The sequence below is a fragment of the Hemiscyllium ocellatum genome, chromosome 11 (assembly GCF_020745735.1).
Source record: "Hemiscyllium ocellatum isolate sHemOce1 chromosome 11, sHemOce1.pat.X.cur, whole genome shotgun sequence".
In the NCBI taxonomy this organism is placed as follows: domain Eukaryota; kingdom Metazoa; phylum Chordata; class Chondrichthyes; order Orectolobiformes; family Hemiscylliidae; genus Hemiscyllium; species Hemiscyllium ocellatum.
The window spans coordinates 47818758-47842260 of NC_083411.1; the positions used below are offsets into that span (position 1 = coordinate 47818758).

Genomic DNA, 23503 nt, shown 5'->3' on the forward strand with positions numbered 1-23503 from the left:
ATAGGATGGGGAAGAAAGCGCCAGGGGATGGGCACATTTGAAATGTGGAGTTTATTCAAGGAACAGCTACTGCACATCCTTGATAAGTATGCACTTGTCAGGCAGGGAGGAAGTGGTGAGCGAGGGAGCTGTGGTTTACTGAAGAAGTTGAATCTCTTGTCAAGAGGAAGAAGAAGGCTTATGTTCGGGTGAGATGTGAAGGCTTAGTTAGCACGCTCGAGAGTTACAAGTTAGCCAGGAAAGGCCTAAAGAGAGAGCTAAGTAGAGCCAGGAGGGGACATGAGAAGTCCTTGGCGGATAGGATCAAGGAAATCCATAAGTCATTTTATAGACATATCAGGAATACAAGAATGACCAGAGTAAGATTAGAGCCAACCAAGAATAGTAGTGGGAAGTTGTGCGGGGAGTTAAAGGTGATCAAGGAAGCACCAAATGAATACTTTTCATCATTATTCACACTAGAAAAACACAATGTTGTCGAGGAGAATACTGAGATAAAGGCTACCAGACTAGGTGGGATTGTGATCATTAGAAGGAGGAGATGTTAGCAATTCTGGAAAGTGTAAAACTAGATAAGTCCCCTGCGCTGGACGGAATTTATCCCAGGATTCTCTGGGAAGCCAGGGAGGAGATTGCCGAACCTTTAGCTTTGATCTTTACATTGTCATTGTCTATAGGAATAATCAGAAGACTGGAGGATAACAAATGTTGTTCCCTTGCCCAAAAAAGGGAGTACAGACAACCCTGGTAATTATTAGATCAGTGAACCTTACTTTGGTTGTGGGTAAAGTTGGAAAAGTTTATAAGAGATAGGATTTATAATCATCTAGAAAGGAATAAGTTAATTAGGAATAGTCAATATGGGTTTTTGAAGGATAGGTCATGCCTCATGAGAAGGTGACCCACCAGATAAATGAGGGTAAAGCAGTTGATATGGTGAATATGGATTTCAGTAAGGGGTTTGATAGGGTTCACTACTGTAGGCTGTTGCACAAAATGCAGAGGCTTGGGATTGAGCGTGATTTGGCAGTTTGGATCAGAAATTGGCTGGCTGAAAGAAGACAGGTTGGTGGTTGATAGGAAATGTTCATCCTGGAGTTCAGTTACTAGTGAATTACCACAATGATCTGTTTTGGGGCCACTGGTGTTTGTCATTTTTATAAACAAAGGCATAGAAGAATGGGTTAGTAAATTTGCGGATGACAGGTTGATGGAGTTGTAGATAGTGTTGAAAGAAGTTGCAGGTTGCAGAAGGAGATGTATAAACTACAGAACTGGGCTAAGAGGTGGCAATTGAGTTTTATGCAAAAAGTGTGAGGTGATTCACTTTGGAAGGAGTAGCAGGCATGCAGACTACTGGGCTAATGGTAAGATGCTTGGTAGTATAGATGAGCATAGAGATCTTGGTGTGCATGTACATAGATCCTTGAAAATTGCCACCCATGTTGGGAGTTGTTAAGAAGGCATATGGTGTGTTAGCTTTTATTGGTAAAGAGATAAAGTTTTGGAACCATGAGGTCATGCTGCAGCTGTACAAAACTCTGGTGCGACCACACTTAGAGTGTTGTGTACAGTTCTGGTCACTATATTATAGGAAGGATGTGGAAGCCTTGGAAAGGGTTCAGAGGAGATTTAATCGGACGTTGTCTGGTACGGAGGGAAGGTCTTATGAGGAAATGCTGAGGGACTTAAGATTGTTTTCATTTGAGAGAAGAAGGTTGAGAGGTGACTTGATTGAGACATAGAAGATAATCAGAGGGTTCAGTAGAGTAGACAGTGAGTGTCTTTTTTCTCAGACAGCGATTGCTAGCACGAGGGGACAAAGCTTTAAACTCAGAGGTGATAGATATAGGACAGATGTCAGAGGTAGTTTCTTTACTCAGAGAGTTGTGAGGCATGGAACGCATTGCCAGCAACAGTAGTAAATTCATCAACTGTAAAGGCATTCAATGGTCATTGTCAAGGCATATGGACGAGAACGGAATAGTGTAGGTTTGATGGGCTTCAGATTGGTTTCACAGGTCGCAACATCAAGGGCTGAAGGGCCTGTACTGCCCTGTAATGTTCTATGTTCTTAAAGTCAATGATTGAATTTCAAGGGTTTTTTTTAGTCATTCTGTTTGGTGTTTCTGTCGTATTTAATTTGCTGTTTACATAACCATTTTAAGAGTACACTGTTGCTTTTTAGGCCATGTTTAAACAAATAAAACATCATTTCAATTATTCTGATTACTCAGTGGCTGGGCATTTTTTAAATACTTCTGACAGCTTGCTTTAACAAATGGGAAAATATAGCATTAGATGGTCAAGTAAAATGACCATAGTCTTACCAGCTCATGGGGCTGCTCCCTCACTTGAGAGAGATGATTGGTGGTGGTGCTGATAGTCCTCAGGTGAGGGGAGAGATTGAAAAGAGAGTCCTTCAAGGTAACTTCAGCCAGCATGGGAATTAAACCCATATTGTTGGCATCCACTGTGTATTGCAAGCCAGCTAGCTAGCCAACTGAGCAAACCCAAATTCATTGGCATGCTGTAATCGAATGGAATGGTACAGTGTAGGCTGGGATCAGAAGGACAAGATAGAGTGGATATGATGGACTTGGACAGAGGAGGATGGGATGAGCTGGAATTGGTTGCAGTAGGTTATGCAGCAGTGGGTAGGGTGGAATGGGATGAGTTGGAATTAATTGAAGTAGGTTGATGTAGCAATGGATAAGGTGGAATGGTATGAGATGGAATTAGTTGAGGTATAATGCAGTGATGATGGGATTCTGGGTAATCCAAGATGGACGATGGGAAAACTTTCTGGCTATAACAGCTGCTCCTTTTTTGAGGTATTTTAGGTGTTGGAGGTGATTTCCTCGAATTGCAGGAGCAGCAATTACTGTTTCATATGCTGTTGCATTGTTTTGGAACTTTGGAGAAAAATGGTCAAAACAACAGCAGTTCTAAAAAGGGAGAGGTACAGACATAGGAAGCACATGGTGAGGTCAGTGCAGGAGGGAAAGAGAGAGAGAGAGAGAGAGAGAGAGAGAGAGAGAGAGAGAGAGAGAGAGAGAGAGAGAAACTGACACCACAGTGTACCTGTACAGTTACTGCCTTTGCTGTTTGAATTCATGTATCACTGGACATCTGGGTACATCTGGGAAAATTAACAAACAGTGAAATTCACAACTGATTTTGGAGGAACTGTTTGGGCAAAATCACAGCACAGAAACAGATAAATGAATTGTTTTAGGTGCAGCCAACAGAAAGTCTGCAGTAGAGAGTAGATTGGGTTCTTTCATGATTATTTGTTTTTTGAGATATGTCTCTTGATTAAACTTAAAATATAAGCCATAACTATTCATTTAACCTGGAGCAGTGTTTTGTAGAGTAATAAGATGGGGTTATTTTCTGGGTCTGTAGATTGTGAAGGAGCAAAAATGGCCTTTAGTAGAGTGATATGTGCTTCTTGTCAGATGTGGGAGTTTAATGAGAGTTTACTGTTTACTGTGGATTATACCTGCAATAAATGCTATTGGTTGCGAATCCAATCAGATCGAATAAATCGGTTGGAGAGGCAGTTAGAGGCAATGACGAATTTGCAATAGCAATGATATATGATGGATGGCAGTTATAGTAAAGGGGAAAAGTCACAGATACAGTCACTCCAGGAAAGATAAGAGAGGTAGGCAGATAGTGCAGGAGTCTTCTGTAGCTATCCCAATTTCAAACAAGTACGCTGTTTTGGAAAATGTAGGGGGTAATGGTGAGGAAAGAGATCAATCTGAGATTGGTACAGTTGAGAACAGAGGTAAGCTAAACAGTCAGGGCAGGCAGGGACAAGGCAGGACAAATAAACGAAACTGCATTTCTTTCAATACAAGGGACCTAACAAGGAAGGCAGATGAACTCAGGGCAAGGGTTAGAAACGTGGGCCTACGATATCATAGCAATGACAGAAACATGGCCAGGGATGGGCAGGACTGGCAGCTTAATGTTCCAGGATGCAAATGCTACAGGAAGGATAGAAAAGCTTGCAAGAGAGGAGGGAGAGTGGCATTGTTGATAAGGGATAGCATTACAGCTGTACCTAGGGAGGATATTCCTGGAAATACAACCAGGGAAGTTATTTGGTGCCAGAAGATTGGAGCTTCGCTAATGTGGTGGCACTGTTTAAGAAGGGTGGTAAGGATAAGCCATGGAACTATAGACCAGTGAGTCTTATGTCTGTGGTGGGCAAGTTGTTGGGGGGAATCCTGAAGGAAAGGATGTACATGTGTTTGGAAAAGCAAGGACTGATTAGGTTCTGGATCAGTGGTGCTGGACTGATTAGGGACAGTTAACATGGCTTTGTGCATGGAAAATTATGTCTCACAAACTTGATCGCATTTTTTGAAGAAGCAAAAAAGAGGATTGATGCGGGCAGAGCAGTAGATGTGATCGTTATGGTCTTCAGTAAGGCGTTTGACAAGGTTTCTCATGGGAGACTGGATAGCAAGATTAGATCTCATGGATTACAGGGAGAATTAGCCATGGATACAGAACTGGCTCAAAGGTAGAAGACAAAGGGTGGTGGTGGAAGGTTGTTTTTCAGACTGGAGGCCTATGACCAGCGTAGTGCCACAAGGATCGGTGCTGGATCCACTCCTTTTCATCCCATTTACATAAATGATTTAGATGTGAGCATAAGAGGTATAGTTAGTAAGTTTGCAGATAACACCAAAATTGGAGGTGTAGTGGATAGCGAAGAAGAATATCTCAGATTACAACAGGAACTTAAGCAGAAAGGCCAATGGGTTGAGAAGTGTCAGATGGAGTTTAATTCAGATAAATGCAAGGTGCTGCATTTTGGGAAAGCAAATCTTAGCAGGACTTATACACTTAATGATAAGTGTTGCTGAACAAAGAGACCTTGGAGTGCAGGTTCTTAGCTCTTTGAAAGTGGAGTCGCAGGTAGATAGGATAGTGAAGAAGGCGTTTGGTATGCTTTCCTTTATTGGTCAGAGTATTGAGTACAGGAGTTGGGAGGTCATGTTGCGGCTGTACAGGACATTGGTTAGGCCGCTGTTGAAATATTGCGTGCAATTCTGGTCTGCTTCCTATCGGAAAGATGTTGCGAAACTTGAAAGGATTCAGAAAAGATTTACAAGGATGTTGCCAGGGTTGGAGGATTTGAGCTATTGGGAGAGGCTGAACAGGCTGGGGCTGTTTTCCCTGGAGCTTCGGAGTCTGAGGCGTGTTCTTATAGAGGTTTACAAAATTATGAGGAGCATGGATAAGGGAGTCCAGAACTTGAGGGCATAGGTTTAGGGTGAGAGGAGGAAGATATAAAAGAGACCTAAGGGGCAACTTTTTCACACAGAGGGTGGCGGCACGGTGGCACAGTGGTTAGCACTGCTGCCTCACAGCGCCAGGGACCTGGGTTCAATTCCTGCCTCAGGCGACTGACTGTGTGGAGTTTGCACGTTCTCCCCGTGTCTGCGTGGGTTTCCTCCGGGTGCTCCGGTTTCCTCCCACAGTCACAAAGATGTGCGGGTCAGGTGAATTGGCCATGCTAAATTGCCCGTAGTGTTAGGTAAGGGGTATACGTAGGGGTATATGTAGGGGTATGGGTGGGTTGCGCTTTGGCGGGTCGGTGTGGACTTGTTGGGCCGAAGGGCCTGTTTCCACACTGTAAGTAATCTAATCTAATCAATGCAAGGGTGGTACGTGTATGGATTGAGCTGCCAGAGGAAGTGGCGGAGGCTGGTACAATTGCAAAATTTAAGAGGCATTTGGATGGGTATATGAATAGGAAGGGTTTGGAGGGATATAGGCTGAGTGATGACAAGTGGGACTTGGGTTGGGACAGTTGGTTGGCATGGTTGGGTTGGACCAAAGGGTCTGTTTCCATGCTGTACATCTCTATGATTCTGTGATTCTAGATGGAGAAGATATCATAAAGTAGTGAAAGAGGGAACAGGCAAGATTGGTTTGGATGAGATGAGAGATCATAGAATGGAGTGAAACAGAGTGGGGTGAAAAGCAACCCTGAGATTTTTTATCACACATTTTGTTTTAACAACTTGTAACAAATTCATTCATAGAACTATTGCATAATTAATCAATCTTTGCGTCGAAAATTAATAATGGCATCATGTTTATCAGTCACACAGTGACTTAGTAGCATGTCAATAAGCAACCACAATTATTAAGAAGTGTTGCTGTTGAAAAAAAACAGTGAGTCCACTACACCACGGTAATGAAACTGGGTCTTCACTTTTCACAAGACAGGGAAAGTAAAAATGTTTGAAGGCAGGATTTAACCATTAAATGTTTGGCCAGGAAACAAACTGATGGCTCTAATATTCAATGGAGATGATTTTTATTGATAAAAGAAGCTTCCTTCTCTCCCCTCATTGTGACCTGTGCTGCAAACAAAGTTCCTGTTTGTCAATGTAATTTTGCCTTCAATCGTTGAATGAGTTCAAGTAAAATCTCCAACTGCTCTTTTATTCTATCTCCTATTTACTAGGTTTGGAAAGATGCTGCAACACAAATTTTCTTTTCTCTCGCTGTATCAATGGGAGGCTTAACAGCACTTTCATCTTATAACAAATTCCACAACAACTGTTACGCAGATACCTTCATTGTCTGTGTTACTAATTGTGCTACAAGTGTGTATGCTGGATTTGTCATTTTCTCTGTCCTTGGACACATGGCTCTTGTACAAGACAAGCCCGTTTCAGAAGTTGCACAATCAGGTAAATGAGATCTATTTGATAGATATGAAATTATAATTCATCTAGGCTGCAGACACAGTTGTCAATCATTGGGATCCAGAGCAGTTATCCTGGTGAAAAATGACTTTGCATTCTGAAATTCTACACATGAAATAATGGTTGTATTATGTCAGGCAGAGATTGGTGGATGATTCATAAACTGGAAGGTTTGAAGTGGGCACGAATAGGTCTGTTGTTCAGCTTTCTCCTTTAATTGCAAGGACTTTGAATCTTCACGACATACACTATCACAGTACAATTGATTCACGTTATAAATACACAATATAGTGTAGGACGTTGAATTTTCAGTGATGTTGCCAATCTGCTACTCCAACATTTGTGGGAGATACTTGTGTCACAGCAGAAAGAGCAAAAGACTCGGAAAGTATTTTTTTGTCTTTTGTAATCACTAAATATCTCAACACACGTCACCTCAAGTGATTCATTGTATATAAAGTTGCTTTTGTTATGTAAGAAATGTGGTTGTCAATTTTCTCACAGTAAGCTTCCACAAATGGCACAATGGTAATGACCAGATTTTGTGATGTTGATTGAAGGATAAATACTCACCAACATTGACCACGTTGTAATCTGTGGGTTTAGGTTCTATACTGACTGGAATCAGGTGGATCTCACTGACTATGAGGTTCTTGATTGGGGTTCTTAACCTGGCCCAGTCAGTAAAGGCTTGGCTGACCAATGTCAGCAGGATTTTAGAACCTCCTCTATTGATGACTGACTCTGAGCTGGCTGGCCACAGCCAGTGTACTGTGCACAAGTAAATAAAGAGTGACTTAGTGATGGGCACAAGCCTCTATGAAGTTATTTCAGGCTCCATTCTTGCGTGCCTGTTCTGGAGACTTCACTATAAAACCAAAACTTAGTGTAAATGGATCCCTGCCTATTTTCCAGCCATAACAAAAGCAATCTGCTCCAAGAGTCATGCATATTTGAATTCTGACTGCAGGAAATGGAAACAATGTAATTTTCTAGTGTGACATTGCTCAGCTTGAAGAATGAACAAAATATTCACAAAGCAGATACTGAGAAAAATAAGATTGATTTTGACAGTTGGGATTACAATTTAATTTTTTATATATATATATATATAATATTATATATAAATTTACCACAAAACTCCATTAATTTTACTGTACTAATTGTACCTACTGTTTAGGTATTGGTTTGGCTTTTGTTGTCTACCCAGAGGCCCTTGCCCAATTACCATGGGCACCTTTATGGTCCATTTTATTTTTCTTCATGCTGCTCACTCTGGGATTGGACAGTCAGTTCGCAAACTTTGGTAAGTGTCTTTATAATCCAAACTGATCAAACTTAAAGGCATTTTTTTTTCTAATTCTCTCATATAGTTGTTTCCTGGGATTCTATTCTCTCATCCCTTGAAAAAAAGTTAAAAATATATAAGGCATTGTAAATACCTAGTTTATTTATATGTGGATTTTAGAAATATTGAAAGTTGTGTTCGGAGGAATGGATTTTTTTTAAATGTAGTTAATCGTCTGATGGAGAAGCTGGTTAAAAACCACCAATGTGATTATAAATCAATGGGTGTTTCAAGTGTTTACCTTACAAAGTCAAACTTGTTTCCGGGAAAATCTGAAATATTAAATTTTTGGTCTATCCAAAACATCCATAGTTGTTCATTCTGTTCTCAGATCAATTCAAGCCAAAAGCAACTTGTAAATAAAGGGTTTCTGGATGGACAGAATAATTCTGAAGAGTACAATTTTATCCATTAGAAAGATAAATTATTTATATGGGTCACCAGGTAAAAGGCTTGCTTTCAAAGTTAAAAAGTATTCGGTTTACATTTCAGCCTGGGATATTCCAAAGTATGTCACATTGCTATGAAAATGGGCTCTAGGGTTAAGAAGGTGCGTTTATTTCAATTTATTTGTGTGTTTGCTCATAGAAAACATTCATTAGCCAGCTTCTTCAGGAATTTAAGGATGCAGAGAAAGATAGAGTCTTCCAGGAGCTGAAAAGCAGTTGTGAGACAAGAGCTGTACAAGAACTTTGGGAGCAGATTAGGAGAACTCTGTGTGTGTCTGTCCATACTCAGCACATGGAGCATAGAGACTATTAGGAATCAGGCATGTTCCTGATTCACCAAGCATCAGCGCAATGGAATCCCAAGTTGAGTTGAGAAATCTGCAATCGGGAGGTTTTAGGAAAAAAGCTGAAGTGTCACTTAGCCAAATGCTAATGAAAGGATCCTCATGATATCTCATAGTTCACAGAATACCTGGAATACTGAGATATCAAAGTGAATTGCTAAAAATCATGATATGCCTTGGTTTAGATGAACTTCTAAGATTCCCTTGCAATGTTTGCCGAAACTCTTTGTTCTTGAACCTAAGTTGCTAAGTCTGTAGTTTTTGTTTTGTTTATTCTGTTTCATTTTCTTCTTACATATAGCATATATTTCTTGAATTCAAACTGGGTTCCCAGTGGCTTCTGCATCATTGAGGTGGTCCTAGCACCAACTCATGGCGACTGCAGCACAGGAGAGTTTGGTTTCCCAGTGGCAACTGTGACTAGCACAGATTCATGGCGGTGGTAGTGTGAGGCGAGTTCAGGCCCAGTATGAGATCCAACAGCATCAACAGCGGCTACTTCAGTGTTGTGGGTCTGAAGGGGACTCGTGGCGGTGATGGAGTCAATTTTGGGCTGGTGCAATACCAGGCGGTATTGATGGCATTTGTCTTGGCAAGGTCCAGGGAGGACTCATAGTGGCGAGAGCACTGGTGGAGGTGAGATAGTACTGAAGATTGACAACTTTCATTCCAGTGGTACTGGAGCACAGAAGACAACTTGTGTCTGACCACCAGGCCCATGATGGAGGACTTAACAAGAAGGACTGTAAAGTTGGACACTTTCTCTATTTCTTCATTTTTCTGTTTTTATATTCTTTATCTTGGTTTATTTTTGTGTGTTTTAGATGATGCTGGAGTGTGGCAGCACTATACAACACTTTTCACAATATTTGTAACAAGATACATGTAACAATAAATAAAATATATGGAATTTTGAGGGATTGCTTTTTTTTCACTGAACCACTTTTGGCTGTTCAATTTTCTCCCTAAATGTTCACAATCACAATGGTGAGGAATCACATTTTATGATATTTGCTTATCCACATCTTCAGATTCCCCTGTTCATCCCCCTTTCATGGTGCACAAGCTGTAGGTACCCATGATAGGTGGCAACCTCACTCTTCCAGTCACTCTGGGATTGCTACTGGGAATATTGCCTCTCTCTCTGAAACCTTTTTGCAGTGAGTGAATGCAACTTTATTCCACCTATGTCCCTTCTAATCTTGTTTGATATGAAATCTAGAAAAGACCATCAGGTGAATAAAAAATATTTCAGCCTCTTGATCTGACCTGTTGGTCTGACCTTCCACCATCTCTGAGGATGGGATGTTTGTGCAGCCACTTCCTCCAGCTAGTTGTTTACTTGTTTACAGCACTCATGTCTGAATGTGTCAGGACTGCAGAGCTTTGACTTGATCCCTTGGCTGTAGGATCACTTAACCCTATCCATGGAATGTTTCTTCTGCTCATTAACATGTACTTAATCATTTGCTGTAGCCTTAACAGGTTTGACACCTCTTTCAGGACTGTGCTGCTGCTGGCATGCTTTCTTGAACTCCCTATTGTACTAGGATTGGTCCTCTGCCTTGGTAATGCTGGAAGAGTGAGTGAAACATTGAGTCATGAAATCATAGGGTAGCATGGTGGTTAGCCTGCAGTCTCACAGCACCAGGGATTGGACTTTGATTCCAGCCTTTGGCGACTGTCTGTATGGAGTTTGCACATTCACCCCATGTCAGTGTGGATTTCCTCTGAGTGCTCCAGTTTCCTCCCACAATCCAAAGGTGTGCAAGTTACGTGGACTGGCCATGCTAAATTGTCACGTAGTGTCCAGAATGTGCAGGCTAGGTGGGTTAGCCATGGGAAGTGCAGGGGTAAACTTGATAGGGTAGGGAGGTGGGTCTGCATGGGATGCTTTTTGGAGAGTCACTGTGGACTTGCTGGGCTGAATGATCTTTTCTACAGTATATGGATTCTATTCTTTACCTACCTTTTGTAGTTGAATACACTTCCATCTCCAAGTTTGCTGATGATAATACCATAGTTGGGCGGATATCTAACAATGACAAATCAAGATACAGAAGGGAGATAGAAGGTTTAGTGGCATGGTTCATTGAGAACAGCCTCTCTCTCAACATTAATAAAACTAAAGAACTGATCATTGACTTCAGGAAGAAAGGAGGAGAACAGCACCACCTCCCCGCCGCCCCCCCCCCAGCCCACCCCCGTCTACATCAAAGGGACTGAGGATGAGAGGGTGGAAAGCATCAACTTCCACAGGGTGACGATAATCAAAAACATGTCCTAGACTTCCCGTGTAGATACGACGGTCAAGAAGGCATAACAACACCTCTTCTTCCTCAGGCGGCTCAGGAAATTTGGCATTTCCATAAGGATCCTCACCAACATCTAAAGATGCATCATTAAAAGCACAGTATCCAGGTGCATAATGGTCTGGTATGGCAACTGCTCTGCCCAGGACCATAAGAAACTACAGAAGATGGTGTGCACCGCCCAGACCATCACGGAAGCCAACCTTCTGTTCATGGTCTCCATTTACATTGCTCACTGCTGCAGAAAAGCTGCCAACATCATCAAGGAAAACATCGATAATGATCTCCTACAACCTCTTCCATCAGGCAGAAGATACAGAAGCCTGACACACACACACACACACACACACACACACACACACACACACACACACACACACACACACACACACACACACACACACACACACACACACACCAGCAGGTTCAAGAACCACCTTTTTCAGGCCATTGTTAGACTGAATGGACTCTCTAGCCTGAAATAATGCTGACCTTGCTAGCATTGCTCTCGCCTAGTGCATGCCCTGTGCAATGTAACCTGTATGCTTCTGCCTTAGTCTTGTTGATCTGTACATCCTTGCTTACTATGATCTGCCTTTACTGCTCGTAAGCAAAGCTTTTCACTGTACTCCAGTACACATGACAATAAATACATCAAATTCTATTAGTGCTCAAGATTTACAATACCTACATATTTTTTAGTAATTTATCTAGTTTTTATTGACCAGATCTGATCTGAGCCCAATACGATTTGAATGAAGGTGTCTTTGTTGTGAAGAGTAGACTTTTGAGACAACAATGACTGTTGTTGTCACTTTTTCCAATGTCTATCTGAGACAGATGCATCTGTGACAGGTTGATTGTCAAGGATAAGGTCAATGTTTTCCTCTTGTGGGTCCTCTCTCCATCTGCTGCAGGCACAGTGTAACAGATACACCCTTTGAGATTTGCCAAGTTCAGTTAGTAATGGTGTTACTCTCAGTGATAAATACTGAAATCCTCCACCTGAATACATTCTAAACCCTTGCATCCTCAGTACTTCTAAGTAGCATTCAATATGGAGGGGTAGTAATTCATCAGCTGAGGGAGGATTCCTGATGATAATCAACAACAAAGAGTGTATTTCTGTGTAAACTATCAATAAAGTTCTGATTTCAATTCACTTTTTTCCTATCATCAGAAACAATTATAACAGTCATGCAGGACCAGTTCCCCAAGTTTCTACGATCAAGGCGCCTTTCTCTGACAACTGCTGTTTGTATGATATTTTATTTCCTCAGCCTTTTATTTGTAACACAGGTATGTTGTCATTCAATGGTTTGTGATATTTCTGCCTGTGTAATTACTTAGAAATCTATGAGGTCAAAATTTCACTGCATTGAGTAATAAAAAGAACCTGGTATGTTTGTCATATATTTTCCCCTGTTTGTTTAATGATAGTTTGGAAATGTCTCTCTGTTGCTCAACACAGAGCCTGATTAGAGCTGGGACTTTATTAACACTACGCAAGTCAGACTTGCCTTGTGTACATTTTAAATCAGCAGGAGATTATCTAATAGTTCCCTTTGTGTCATTTAGTAAATTTCAATCTCGCGTTCAGTTTGGCTCAGTTTATAAAACTCTTGCCTTCAGGGCAAAAGATATTTGTGAATCCCAATCAACAAATAGTCTGATGTGCCACAACAGTGACTTGGGGGAGTCTGGCATTGTCAGATATGGCTATTCTTTAGATGAACCTTCAAACTAAGGACCATAGCCCATTGAAACCAGGAAATCCAGGATCTTGATGTGTTTTAAATGCAGAGGGTAACTTAAACATGCAGGTAGATTTGATTTGGTTTGACTTATTGTCATGTGTATGTTGTTTCAAAATACAGTGTATTGTATAGTGTTGCTACTCTCCATTTTAATGGTTCCACAGACATATGGCCACCTGAAAGAAAAAAGTTCTCACATCTCCTTCTTAAAGAGACCTCTTAATCTTAAATTGTGCCTCCTATTCCTGATTTATCTAAGAATGGGAAAGCAACCACCCCACCAAAACCTCTCTACTCCTAGTCTTCAAAATTCCAATGGATATAGGCCCATCCCGTACCACATTAGATTAGATTACTTACAGTGTGGAAACAGGCCCTTCGGCCCAACAAGTCCACACCGACCCGCCGAAGCAGACACGGGGGAGAACGTGCAAACTCCACACAGTCAGTCGCCTGAAGCGGGAATTGAACCCGGGTCTCTGGTGTTGTGAGGCAGCAGTGCTAACCACGGTGCCACCATGCCACCCACATCTATCAAAATGATAACCCCAATCCCCATGCATCGCAGGATTTAGTCAAACAGGGCATCCTCCTATAAGTGCTGAGATCACTTACCTGTGCTGTTTACTGACTGGGAGTGTTGGGTGTTAAGACAGGGAGGTAGATTATGTGAGGGAAGGTTGCTGAGTATGTAGACATAATTGTCAGTGTTCATTCTTTGGCAGTCTCACAGGTGGAACATACATGATAGCAATAGTACTGAATACTTCAGTTCAGGGTGATGTCACTTGTTTTGGCAATTTACCATATAATCTAGAAAGTTAGAATATTTTCTTCATGTGGTACTTTTCCTAATTGTTCATTTCTCATTAGGCTGGGATTTACTGGATAAATTTAATTGACCATTACTGCATTGGATGGGTTCTCATTGTATCAGCCCTACTGGAACAGATGGGTCTAAGCTGGATCTATGGTAAATGTATCAAGAAAAGTATTCAAATAAAATGAAGTAATTAGATTGAGCAGGTTTACACAAGGAAACTTTTCAACTTCCTGTTTGATATTAAGTTTGAGAATACAAAAGTTCTCCTACATTATCAAATTATCAAATATCTCTCCTTGTAGTTCCAGAAGCCAACATGAGAGATGCAGTGTCTCCACCCATTGAAAAACAGTAAATCCTGGACATATTCAGCAGGTCAGACAGCATCTGTATAGAGAAACAGAGTAATCATACTGCAGGACATGATGATCCTTTATCAATGCCTTTTGCATCTTTCACTCGTGGGATCTTTGGTCTTAGAGTCACAGAGATGTACAGCATGGAAACAGACCCTTTGGTCTAACCTGTCTATACCGACCAGATATCCTAACCCTATCTAGTCCCACCTGCCACACCCGGCCCATATCCCTCCAAACCCTCCCTATTCATATACCCATCCAAATGCCTCTTAAATGTTGCAATTGTAACAGCCTCCACGTCTTGCTGAGTCATGCTTGGTATTTAACAGAGAAAATGGTCTGATTGGCATTTTCTTGTTAACTTCTGCTCAAAACTTTGTTCAAACACCTTCACCCCAGATTGTACAGCTGTTTGCCAGTTGAGTTCCCCTTTCTGCCGATTCTCAAGGTAATTGGACCCTGAAGACCTGTCACTCTGAGTTAAAAGGAGCCTGGGATACTTCTGCATTCTAGGCATCAGCCAACTTCACTTGTAGCATCTTCCTTGGGACACCATGGTATTAAAGTGGTGACTGACACAATGTCTAGATGACTAAATGCTTCCCTTACTTTCAGCATCGGTCTGAGGTTTATGTCAGCTCATTTTGTTAGCAATGTTCTCCTGTTTCACTCCAGAAAGGGGAGGCCTTTGGAAGGAGATGATTTATTTGGCTGAGCCACATGTCTGGCAATGAATCTGAAGATGAAAAAGGGATTATATTTCAGCTGCAGAAGGAAGTGTACCACTTTGGATGGCAGAGGAATATCCAGATATCTCTTAAAATTAGATGTTTTAACATGGAATATGGAATTTATTATACAACAGCATCTTTGCCTCACTCATTTCCCAAATACCACACAGCAGTTGGTTAAATCAGTCCACACCAGGACAGCACACAGATGGAGCACAAGTGAAGCCAGAAAAGCAAGTATTTGCAAAACCATCATTTAGTCCAGACTCTAACTCACATTTCTACAAACTGAATCAACCATCTTTGTGAACCTCTGTGTGGTTGATGAGTTTTCTTGATTCTTTGTGATGGTACCAGTTCATTACCAGCTGTACTACATACAGGCTGCTCACCCTTATGTCCTTTGCCTGGAATGACTTTGGCAGGATTTCTCTGACCACCTAAGACTGTGAGGACCTTGACATCACAGGTTCCCCTGAACAGTAGCAGGAATGCCATCTGACACTGCAACACTGAGTTTTTGGTGTCAATGGCAGAGCAGCAATGAGACAGATGACCTCATTGAGTGCCCTGAGACATACCTCAATGGCTGCTCACATCCGACCCCTCATTCCCCCAAGCCTCCCACCCATCACTCTGGTTCTGGGTACTGCTGCTCGGGTACAAGGCAGGTCAGAATGCATGATGCATGTCCCTTCAGTGAACTGCTGAGCTTGGCTCTCCTTGACAGTCTCTCAATGGAGACAGCTATCCATTCTGCAGGGTGACCAATTGTAGCTCTCATAGTGTGCATGGACTCTTTCACTCTCTGTGCCAGCACCCCAGCTTAGAATCCCTGCCACACCTCCACATATCTGGTGCTGTACATGCACTTTGACTTCAAAGGGTCTTTTTCAATCAGGTGCTCAGTACCTAGTTTGGTTCCAGCCCTTCCCAGAATGTCGGAGACCTGCACAATTTCAGTCTCCAACAATGGGGCTTGCAACTATGATTTGCTTGCAGTGCTGACCTATCTTTACCCAGTGAGCTTGGTCGATCTACCCTGGTGCTAGTGGCTGCATAAGAAGTAGCACCCTCCTCCTCATCAGATGAGAAGTGTCGAGTGTCTGCAGCTGCTGAGGGAACAGCCAAAGATTTATGAATAAGTGATTTCTTTTTCAAAGCAGCTGCACACATGCCATTGTCAACATAACTGAGAAAAATAATCCAACTACATCATTATAGTACTAGTAAAATTGTAAAATGACTAAGATGCTGCTTTATCATAAAACATTACAGCGCAGTACAGGCCCTTTGGCACTCGATGTTACACCAACCTGTGGCACTAATTTGAAGCTCATCTATCCTACACTATTCCATTTTCATGTTTATCCAATAATCACTTAAATGCCCTTAAAGTTGGTGAGTCTCCTCTTGCAGGCAGTGCGTTCCACATCCCTACTACTCTCCGAGTAAAGAAACTACCTCTGACATTTGTCCTATATCTATCACCCCTCAAGTTAAAGCAATGTACCCTTATGTTAGCCATCGCCATCCAAGAAAAAAGGCACTCACTGTTGACCCTATCTAACCCTCTGATTATCTTATATGTCTCAATTAAGTCACCTTTCAACCTTCTTCTCTCTAACAAAAACAGTCTCAAGTCCCTCAGCCTTTCCTCATAAGACCTTCCCTCCGTACCAGGCAACATCCTAGTAAATCTCCTCTGAACCCTTTTCAAGGCTTCCACATCTTTCCTATAATCCAGTGACCAGAACTGTACGCAATACTCCAAGTGTGGCCGCACCAGAGTTTTGTAGCATGATCTCGTGGCTCCGAAACACAATCCTTCTACCGATGAAAGCATACACCATATTCCTTCTTAAAAACCCTATCAACCTGGGTGGCAACTTTCAGCGATCTATGTGCATGGAGACCTAGATCTCTCTGCTCATTTACACTACCAAGAATCTTCCCATTAGCCCAATACTCTTTATTCCCATTGCTCCTTCCAAAGTGAATCACCTAACACTTTTCCATATTAAACTCGATTTGCCACCTGTCAGCCCAGCTCTGCAGCTTATTTGTATCTGTAACATCCTTCAGCGCTATCCATAACTGCACTGACCTGAGTGTCATCTGCAAATTTACTAACTCATGTTTCTACGTTTTCATTGAGGTCATTTATAAAAATGACAAACAGCAGTGGCCCCAAAATGGATCCTAGCAGTGCACCATGTGTAACTGAACTCCAGGATGAACATTTCCCATCAACCACCACCCTCTGTCTTCTGTTAGCTAGCCAATGTCTGATCCAAACTGCTATATCACCCTCAATCCCATGCCTCTGTGGTATGTGCAATAACCTGTGGTGGGGAACCTTATCGAATGCCTTACTGAAATCCATACACACCATATCAATCACTTTATTCTCATTCACATGTTTGGCCACCTTCTCAAAGAACTCAATAAGGTTTGTGAGGCACGACCCACTCTTTACAAAACCGAGTTGACTATCCCTCATCAACTTATTCATTCCTAAATGATTATAAATCCTCTCTCTTATAACAACCTTTTCCAACACTTTACCCACAACCGACGTAAGACTCACTGGTCTATAATTACCAGGGTTGCCTCTACTCCCTTCTTGAATGAGGGGACAACATTTGCTCTCCTCTAGTCTTCTGGCACAATTCCTGTAGACAAAGATGACACAAAAATCAAAGCCAAAGGCTCTGCAATCTCATGCTTGGCTTCCCAGAGAAGCTTAGGAAAAGTCCCATCCAGCCCAGGCGACTTATTTACTTTCACATTTTCCAGAATTGCTAACATCACCTCCTGTGAACCTCATCCCGTCTAGTCTGGTAGCCTGTATCTCAGTGTTCTCCTCGATGACGTTGTCTTTTTCCAGTATGAGTACTGTTAAAAATTATTCATTTAGCACTTCCCCTAACTCCTCTGACTCCACACACACCTTATCATACTATCCTTGATTGGCCCTAACCTTTCCCTAGTCATTCTTTTATTCCTGATATACCTATCGAAAGCTTTAGGGTTTTCCTTGGTCCTACCTGCCAACAACTTCTCATGCCCCTCCTGGCTCTTCTTAGCTCTCTCTTTTGGTCTTTCCTGGCTAACTTGTAACTCTCAAACGCACTATTTGAGCCTTCACATCTCATCCTAACATAAGACTTCTTCCTCTTGATAAGAGATTCAACTTCTTTAGTAAACCATGGCTCTATCACTCAACCACTTCCTCCCTGCCTGACATGTACCTACTTATCAAGGACACCCAGTAGCTGTTCCTTGAATAAGCTCCACATTTCAATTGTGCCCATCCCTTGCAATTCCATTCTCCATCTGATACATCCTAAATCTTGCCTAATCGCATTGTAATTGCCTTTCCCTCAGATCTCTCCTTCCCTGTTTCTATCCATCAGAATTTTAGACCAAAACACATTGAGACATCAGGACATAATTTTCTCATCCTACCTGAAGTCCTGAGTGATGTCTTCTCTGGTTTAATCTGTTTGTTACTGCCACCCAGCATAAGATGAACTTCAACACGAACAAGCTGCCTTGAAGGCAGGACAGATTGAGTGATGGTGTCTCTCTGCTTCCTTGTTGTATACAGGGCTGAACAGATTCATCAAGGACATTGAGATGATGATTGGGGAAAGGACTTGGCTCTTCTGGCTGTGGTGGAGAGTCTGCTGGTTTTTTATTACCCCGTGTTTGATGGCGGTAAGGAGATGTTCTTTAGAGACTTGAATGGAAAGTAATCAAGCTTCAGACAATCTCTCATTCTCTTTCTGATCTTGTTCTATGCGTTCATTTCGTTAGGTAATCTTCATCTGGTCCTTAGCAACATTCACCCCACCAACATATGGACTTGTCGAATATCCTGGCTGGGCAACAGCACTGGGATGGTGTATGACAGTCTTCAGTATTATGTGGATTCCTGTTGTAGCAGTATGGAAAGTTGTTCAAGCTGACGGCTCCACCTTGTGCCAGGTAGAGTTAGACCTTCATAAATTTTAAAGGTGATGTAAGATGATTTCTGAAGTATTCCGAGTGCCCAAAGTATCTTCAATGAAAGATCATTAGAAAGTTGGAAAGGTATGACAATGCTGCTCATTTGAAAAGATTATTCCAGCCTTGTTTTTTTTTGAGAAGGATCGTAAACGCATTGGTTCTAATGTGTCTGGTTTGTATAGGTTTTAGGGCCAATTTGATTATAGCTAACTGATACTGCCTGAGAAAAAAAGGCTTTCATCCTTAAAAATGGACTCTAAAAATCTTACAATGACCAAAGTCAGGCTAACTAGTCAAATGTTTCTTCTCTTATTCCTCCCTCCCTTTTGAAACAGGGGTGTTGCACAAGCCATTTTCCAGTATCTCTACAATGTCCTTAACTGTCACCTTCAGAACTCTGGGGTATAGTCCATCTGATCCAGATGATTTATCTACCTTTTTGACCTTTCAGCTTCCCTAGATCTTTCCCCTTAGTGATAGCCACTACACTCATTTCTGCTTCTAATTCTCTGAAAGTTCTGGTAGGTTGCTGGTGTCTTCCACTGTGAAGATTAATATAAAGTACTTATTCTTTTCATCTGCTGTTGCTATTTGGTACCATCTATATTTAGGAAAGGAAGGAAGCACAAAGCAAGAAACTACATGTCAGTTAGCTAACATTGGTTATTGGGAAAATCCTAGTATCCATTTTTAAGGAGGTGGTAGCAGGATATTTAGAAAGTCATGATATCATCAAGCAGGGTCAATATGGTGTCAAAATTGAAGAGTGTTGGAAAGAATATCTACAGAGTCCACATGTGAATCTATGTTCACATTACACTCTCCAAAGATCTGGAAATCAGAAAGTGTGGATGTATATATTGTGGTTATCATAGATCAAAATTGTGTGGATGCATACAATGGACTAATGCATTTATTAAAACACTCACTTAATTTGGGATTTAATCACCTTAAGGTTCCTTAGCCTTTCTGAAAAGAACAGAATGGAAGAAAACAAAACAGTTCCTTTTAATGTACAGAATTTTTCTGACTTTACATATAAGATGCCTGGATCTGTCGGAATTTCTTTTTGTTAAAAGTAATGGTTTGAGTTGGACTTACTGGATTAGTACACAAAGCAGAGCTCCAGCAGAAACTAGCAGTAGATTTTAGTCCTTTCTTATTCACATGTACAAATCAATCACAGCTGTTTTTGACATGTTTATCTTTTACCAAGATACTATTCTGAGTCTTTCCAAGCTGAAGTGTTAAACAAGCAATTCTGACCTCGTTTTTAACCCTTATATGGCCGTATACAGCTCAAAGAGCAGAGGCTATAAGGGTCAATTTAGTCCTCACTGTGTTTCCAGAATGTGTAATTAATGATTGATTAATCAATTAAAGTTATTATAATTCCTTAGTAGTGTGTCCTATGTGTCAAATTAATATGGTATGACCCCTCTTCTTAAATTGCTGTGACAATAGTTGCATTCAAGATGTTTCAATCATTATTAGTTAGACTTGAGACAAGTTCCTTAACTGTATCTCATTGCCAATATGTTGCATATGCAAAATTAGAGCTTACACAAGATTGTAGCCTTTGTAATAAACATTCAAGTTAAATATTCTTCAGTAGAAGATGAATTGCCATGGGTTAGTACAAACTGCAAGGTAATCTGATTAGGAACAGGATTTATTTTTAGTGGGAGACTAGTGGCAGATAAAAATCAGAAATGATTAAACATTTTACTTTTATTATTACAGAAAATATCTGCTGCTTGCACAAGAGCTCCTGATTGGGGTCCGTACTTGAAACAACACAGAGGGGAAAGATACAGAATGAAGCTGGATTCTACAGAAACATCTAACCCTATGCAACTTCTGGTTACTCCTCAGATATGAATATTTAACAAAACAGTTCTTGCTCAGCTTGTAAATAATGTTCCTAAATATCCACCACTGTTCCGATATACTCCCACCATAACTTATTTGGGTGTTTGCCAAAACAGATAATGACCCAGGTACAACTTTGGCTGATGTTTGTTCTGCCCATAGTCACGTAGGACATGGTACAGTGGTATTACTAAGCATTTGAGTGCCTGCATCGTGGATATGTAAAAAAAACTTTCTAATGAAGCTGTATTAAACTAAAAGAAATCTAAAAGCTCGGGTTGTGAAGAGAGACTTGATGATCAGAATCTTTAAAGGGCGGAAAAGTAATCATGAAGGTAATCTTCGCTCTATAGTAATATATCCATGGGAATGTAGGTTGGTAGATGGAAAAGCCAAATTTCTGCAGAATATATTTCAGAATGAAGAGAAATGTTTTTGGAACCATCTAAAGAAGTGAGTGGTGCAGAAGGGAAGCTGCAGGATTTAAACAAATATGTTTGTGGATTGAATGAAGCATTGAAGGTGTAGTTTTATGTCATGATTTGGAGATGCCGATGTTGGACTGGGGTGTACAAAGTTAAAAATCACACAACACCAGGTTATAGTCCAACAGGTTTAATTGGAAGCACTAGCTTTTGGAGCGACACTCCTTCATCAGGTGATTGTCACTATCACCTGATGAAGGAGTGTCGCTCCGAAAGCTAGTGTGCTTCCAATTAAACCTGCTGGACTATAACCTGGTGTTGTGTGATTTTTAACTTAGTTATATGTCAGTTGTGCAACTACGTAAGTCCTGGTTTTAAATGGATCCGAGCCAGGAGGTAAAGTACAAACCAGGGCACTGATCTTTTCCTTGTTAGTAGGTTTCTTCACAGTATGCAGCATTACAGAACTCTTCCTCCTAACTACCAGTCTAGTGCTCTTCTAATTCTCTTCCTGCTATTTTGAAATAGACAAATTAAACAAAATTAGGGCAAAAAGCTCTGAAGGGGCATAGTATCAAAAATTAAAATTCCAACAAGGCAAACTAAAATGTCATAGTCGGAGATGATAATGCACCCAACCTATATGTGCCCACCAATCACAGCAGGCCTGACAACTACCTGTGGACTGACTCACCTTCTGTACAATCTCAGTCAGCATCAAACAATATCTCTGAACGTCTTTTTAACATAACAATCAACCGAACATTAACAGATTGCTCCCTTGTATCTTGAAACAGAAATCTTTTTAAAATGATTAAAAAGTACAATCAATCAATTTTGGTTTTCCCTATTTCTCACAATTCATTTTTACAGAAGATATCTCTCTTTTAGAACCTCCAAAAATTTCTACAGCCACCATTCCTCTTTGGAAAACAGTAGAATAATTGGTACTTTGCATTATTTTGAGGCTCTCTTTTCTCTCCAACATTTCCTTTACACAAGTGAGCTAAATGCTCAAACATTTGTCAGTGACTTTTTTGTTGAATTAACATTATCCCAAATAAAAAAAATGTTCACATAACATTCAACTGTGATCCTTTCTCAGAATGCATTTTGCCTTTTGAATTACTTTCAGTGTTACCGAAGTAGAATCTCATATCTATCATTTCCAGTAGCATCACTGCTCCTGCACTTAAGATACTTTTAACTGCCTCTTTTTATTACCTTAGTTTCCAAATATTTCCAAATATAAAAGGAAAAATATAAAATATAAAAGGACAATATTTTCCATTTTTGACAAGAGTACGAACAATCCAGCTGTACACAAATGCCCATCTGGAATTCTGGCGTGTGATGTTTCACTTAAAAACAACTACTGTTATATGATTTGAATCACCCAAGTCTAGAGACCTGAGTGCATATTGCTCCAATTTAATTTCTTTCAGGTTTATTTGCCTTCAGAACCTCCTCAACTGGAACATGTTTCATCATAATATGAAGTTCCAATGCTATAAGTGTCGTGGGGTACTTCTTAGCACGCTGTCAGTTTAACTGCTAAGTCAATATTTTTTAACTACACTGCTTCTTCTCTGGATGCAGAAGTGTCTATGTGAGAATGTGTGCTAGTTTAATAAGATATGATTAATGTTGATTCAATGTTACTCATGACCTAGCCTGCTTAATGTATAATCCTGCATGTTTAAAGGTTTCCAAAACCTGGATTTCAACTTTATATTGTTCTTTCTTCTTCCCTCTAACAAATTGTTTAAATTCACTGCAACATTTCAGATGAGGGTTTTCAGTGTCTTGTCTGCTGCGTACTACAGAACTGTCTGAAGTATCCATATTTAGCTCAGGGTTGTAGAGATTCACAGAGGGTCCTAGAAAGTAAAGGAACTGCCTGTGAGAATTTAGAACTTCCCCCGGAAATGCCCAAGTACATCCACTTGTCAGGACCTCAATAAAGACTCAGTGTTCATATTCAGTCTTGTAGTGCTCGGCTCAAAAATGATATCTCCAAACCAGATTGTTAAGGGTGCATAATTAAAGGCTAATTGGACATGGCAATAAGTGATTGAAGGACAATACATGAGAAACAAGCTTAGCATAAAAGAAGGAACAGGCTGTTTTTACAGCAATACCTGGATTTGTTTGTGACCACCAAATAAACAGAAGATCACTCTGGAAAGTACTCAGAATGGCAATACTGCATATAATATCAGATTCAGAATCATCTTCATAGGGGGAAATCCTTTCTATCACTCCCTCAGGACTGAACCTGTGACAGTGCTGCGCTCTCTCAACACTGACCCTGCGGCAGTGTGGC

At 40.9% G+C, this 23503-nt stretch overlaps 1 protein-coding gene across 1 annotated transcript in view; it reads left to right on the top strand.

Moving 5' to 3' along the window:
• LOC132820329 (sodium- and chloride-dependent neutral and basic amino acid transporter B(0+)-like) overlaps positions 1-20761 on the top strand; it is a 34689-nt gene extending 13928 nt beyond the window's left edge. The window contains exons 7-13 of the mRNA XM_060832352.1: positions 6500-6728; positions 7924-8049; positions 12377-12495; positions 13827-13926; positions 18480-18589; positions 18689-18859; positions 20624-20761. Coding sequence (XP_060688335.1) covers positions 6500-6728; positions 7924-8049; positions 12377-12495; positions 13827-13926; positions 18480-18589; positions 18689-18859; positions 20624-20761 — 993 coding nt within the window. The remainder of the gene's footprint in view (positions 1-6499; positions 6729-7923; positions 8050-12376; positions 12496-13826; positions 13927-18479; positions 18590-18688; positions 18860-20623) is intronic.
• The last annotated feature ends 2742 nt before the right edge of the window (positions 20762-23503 follow it).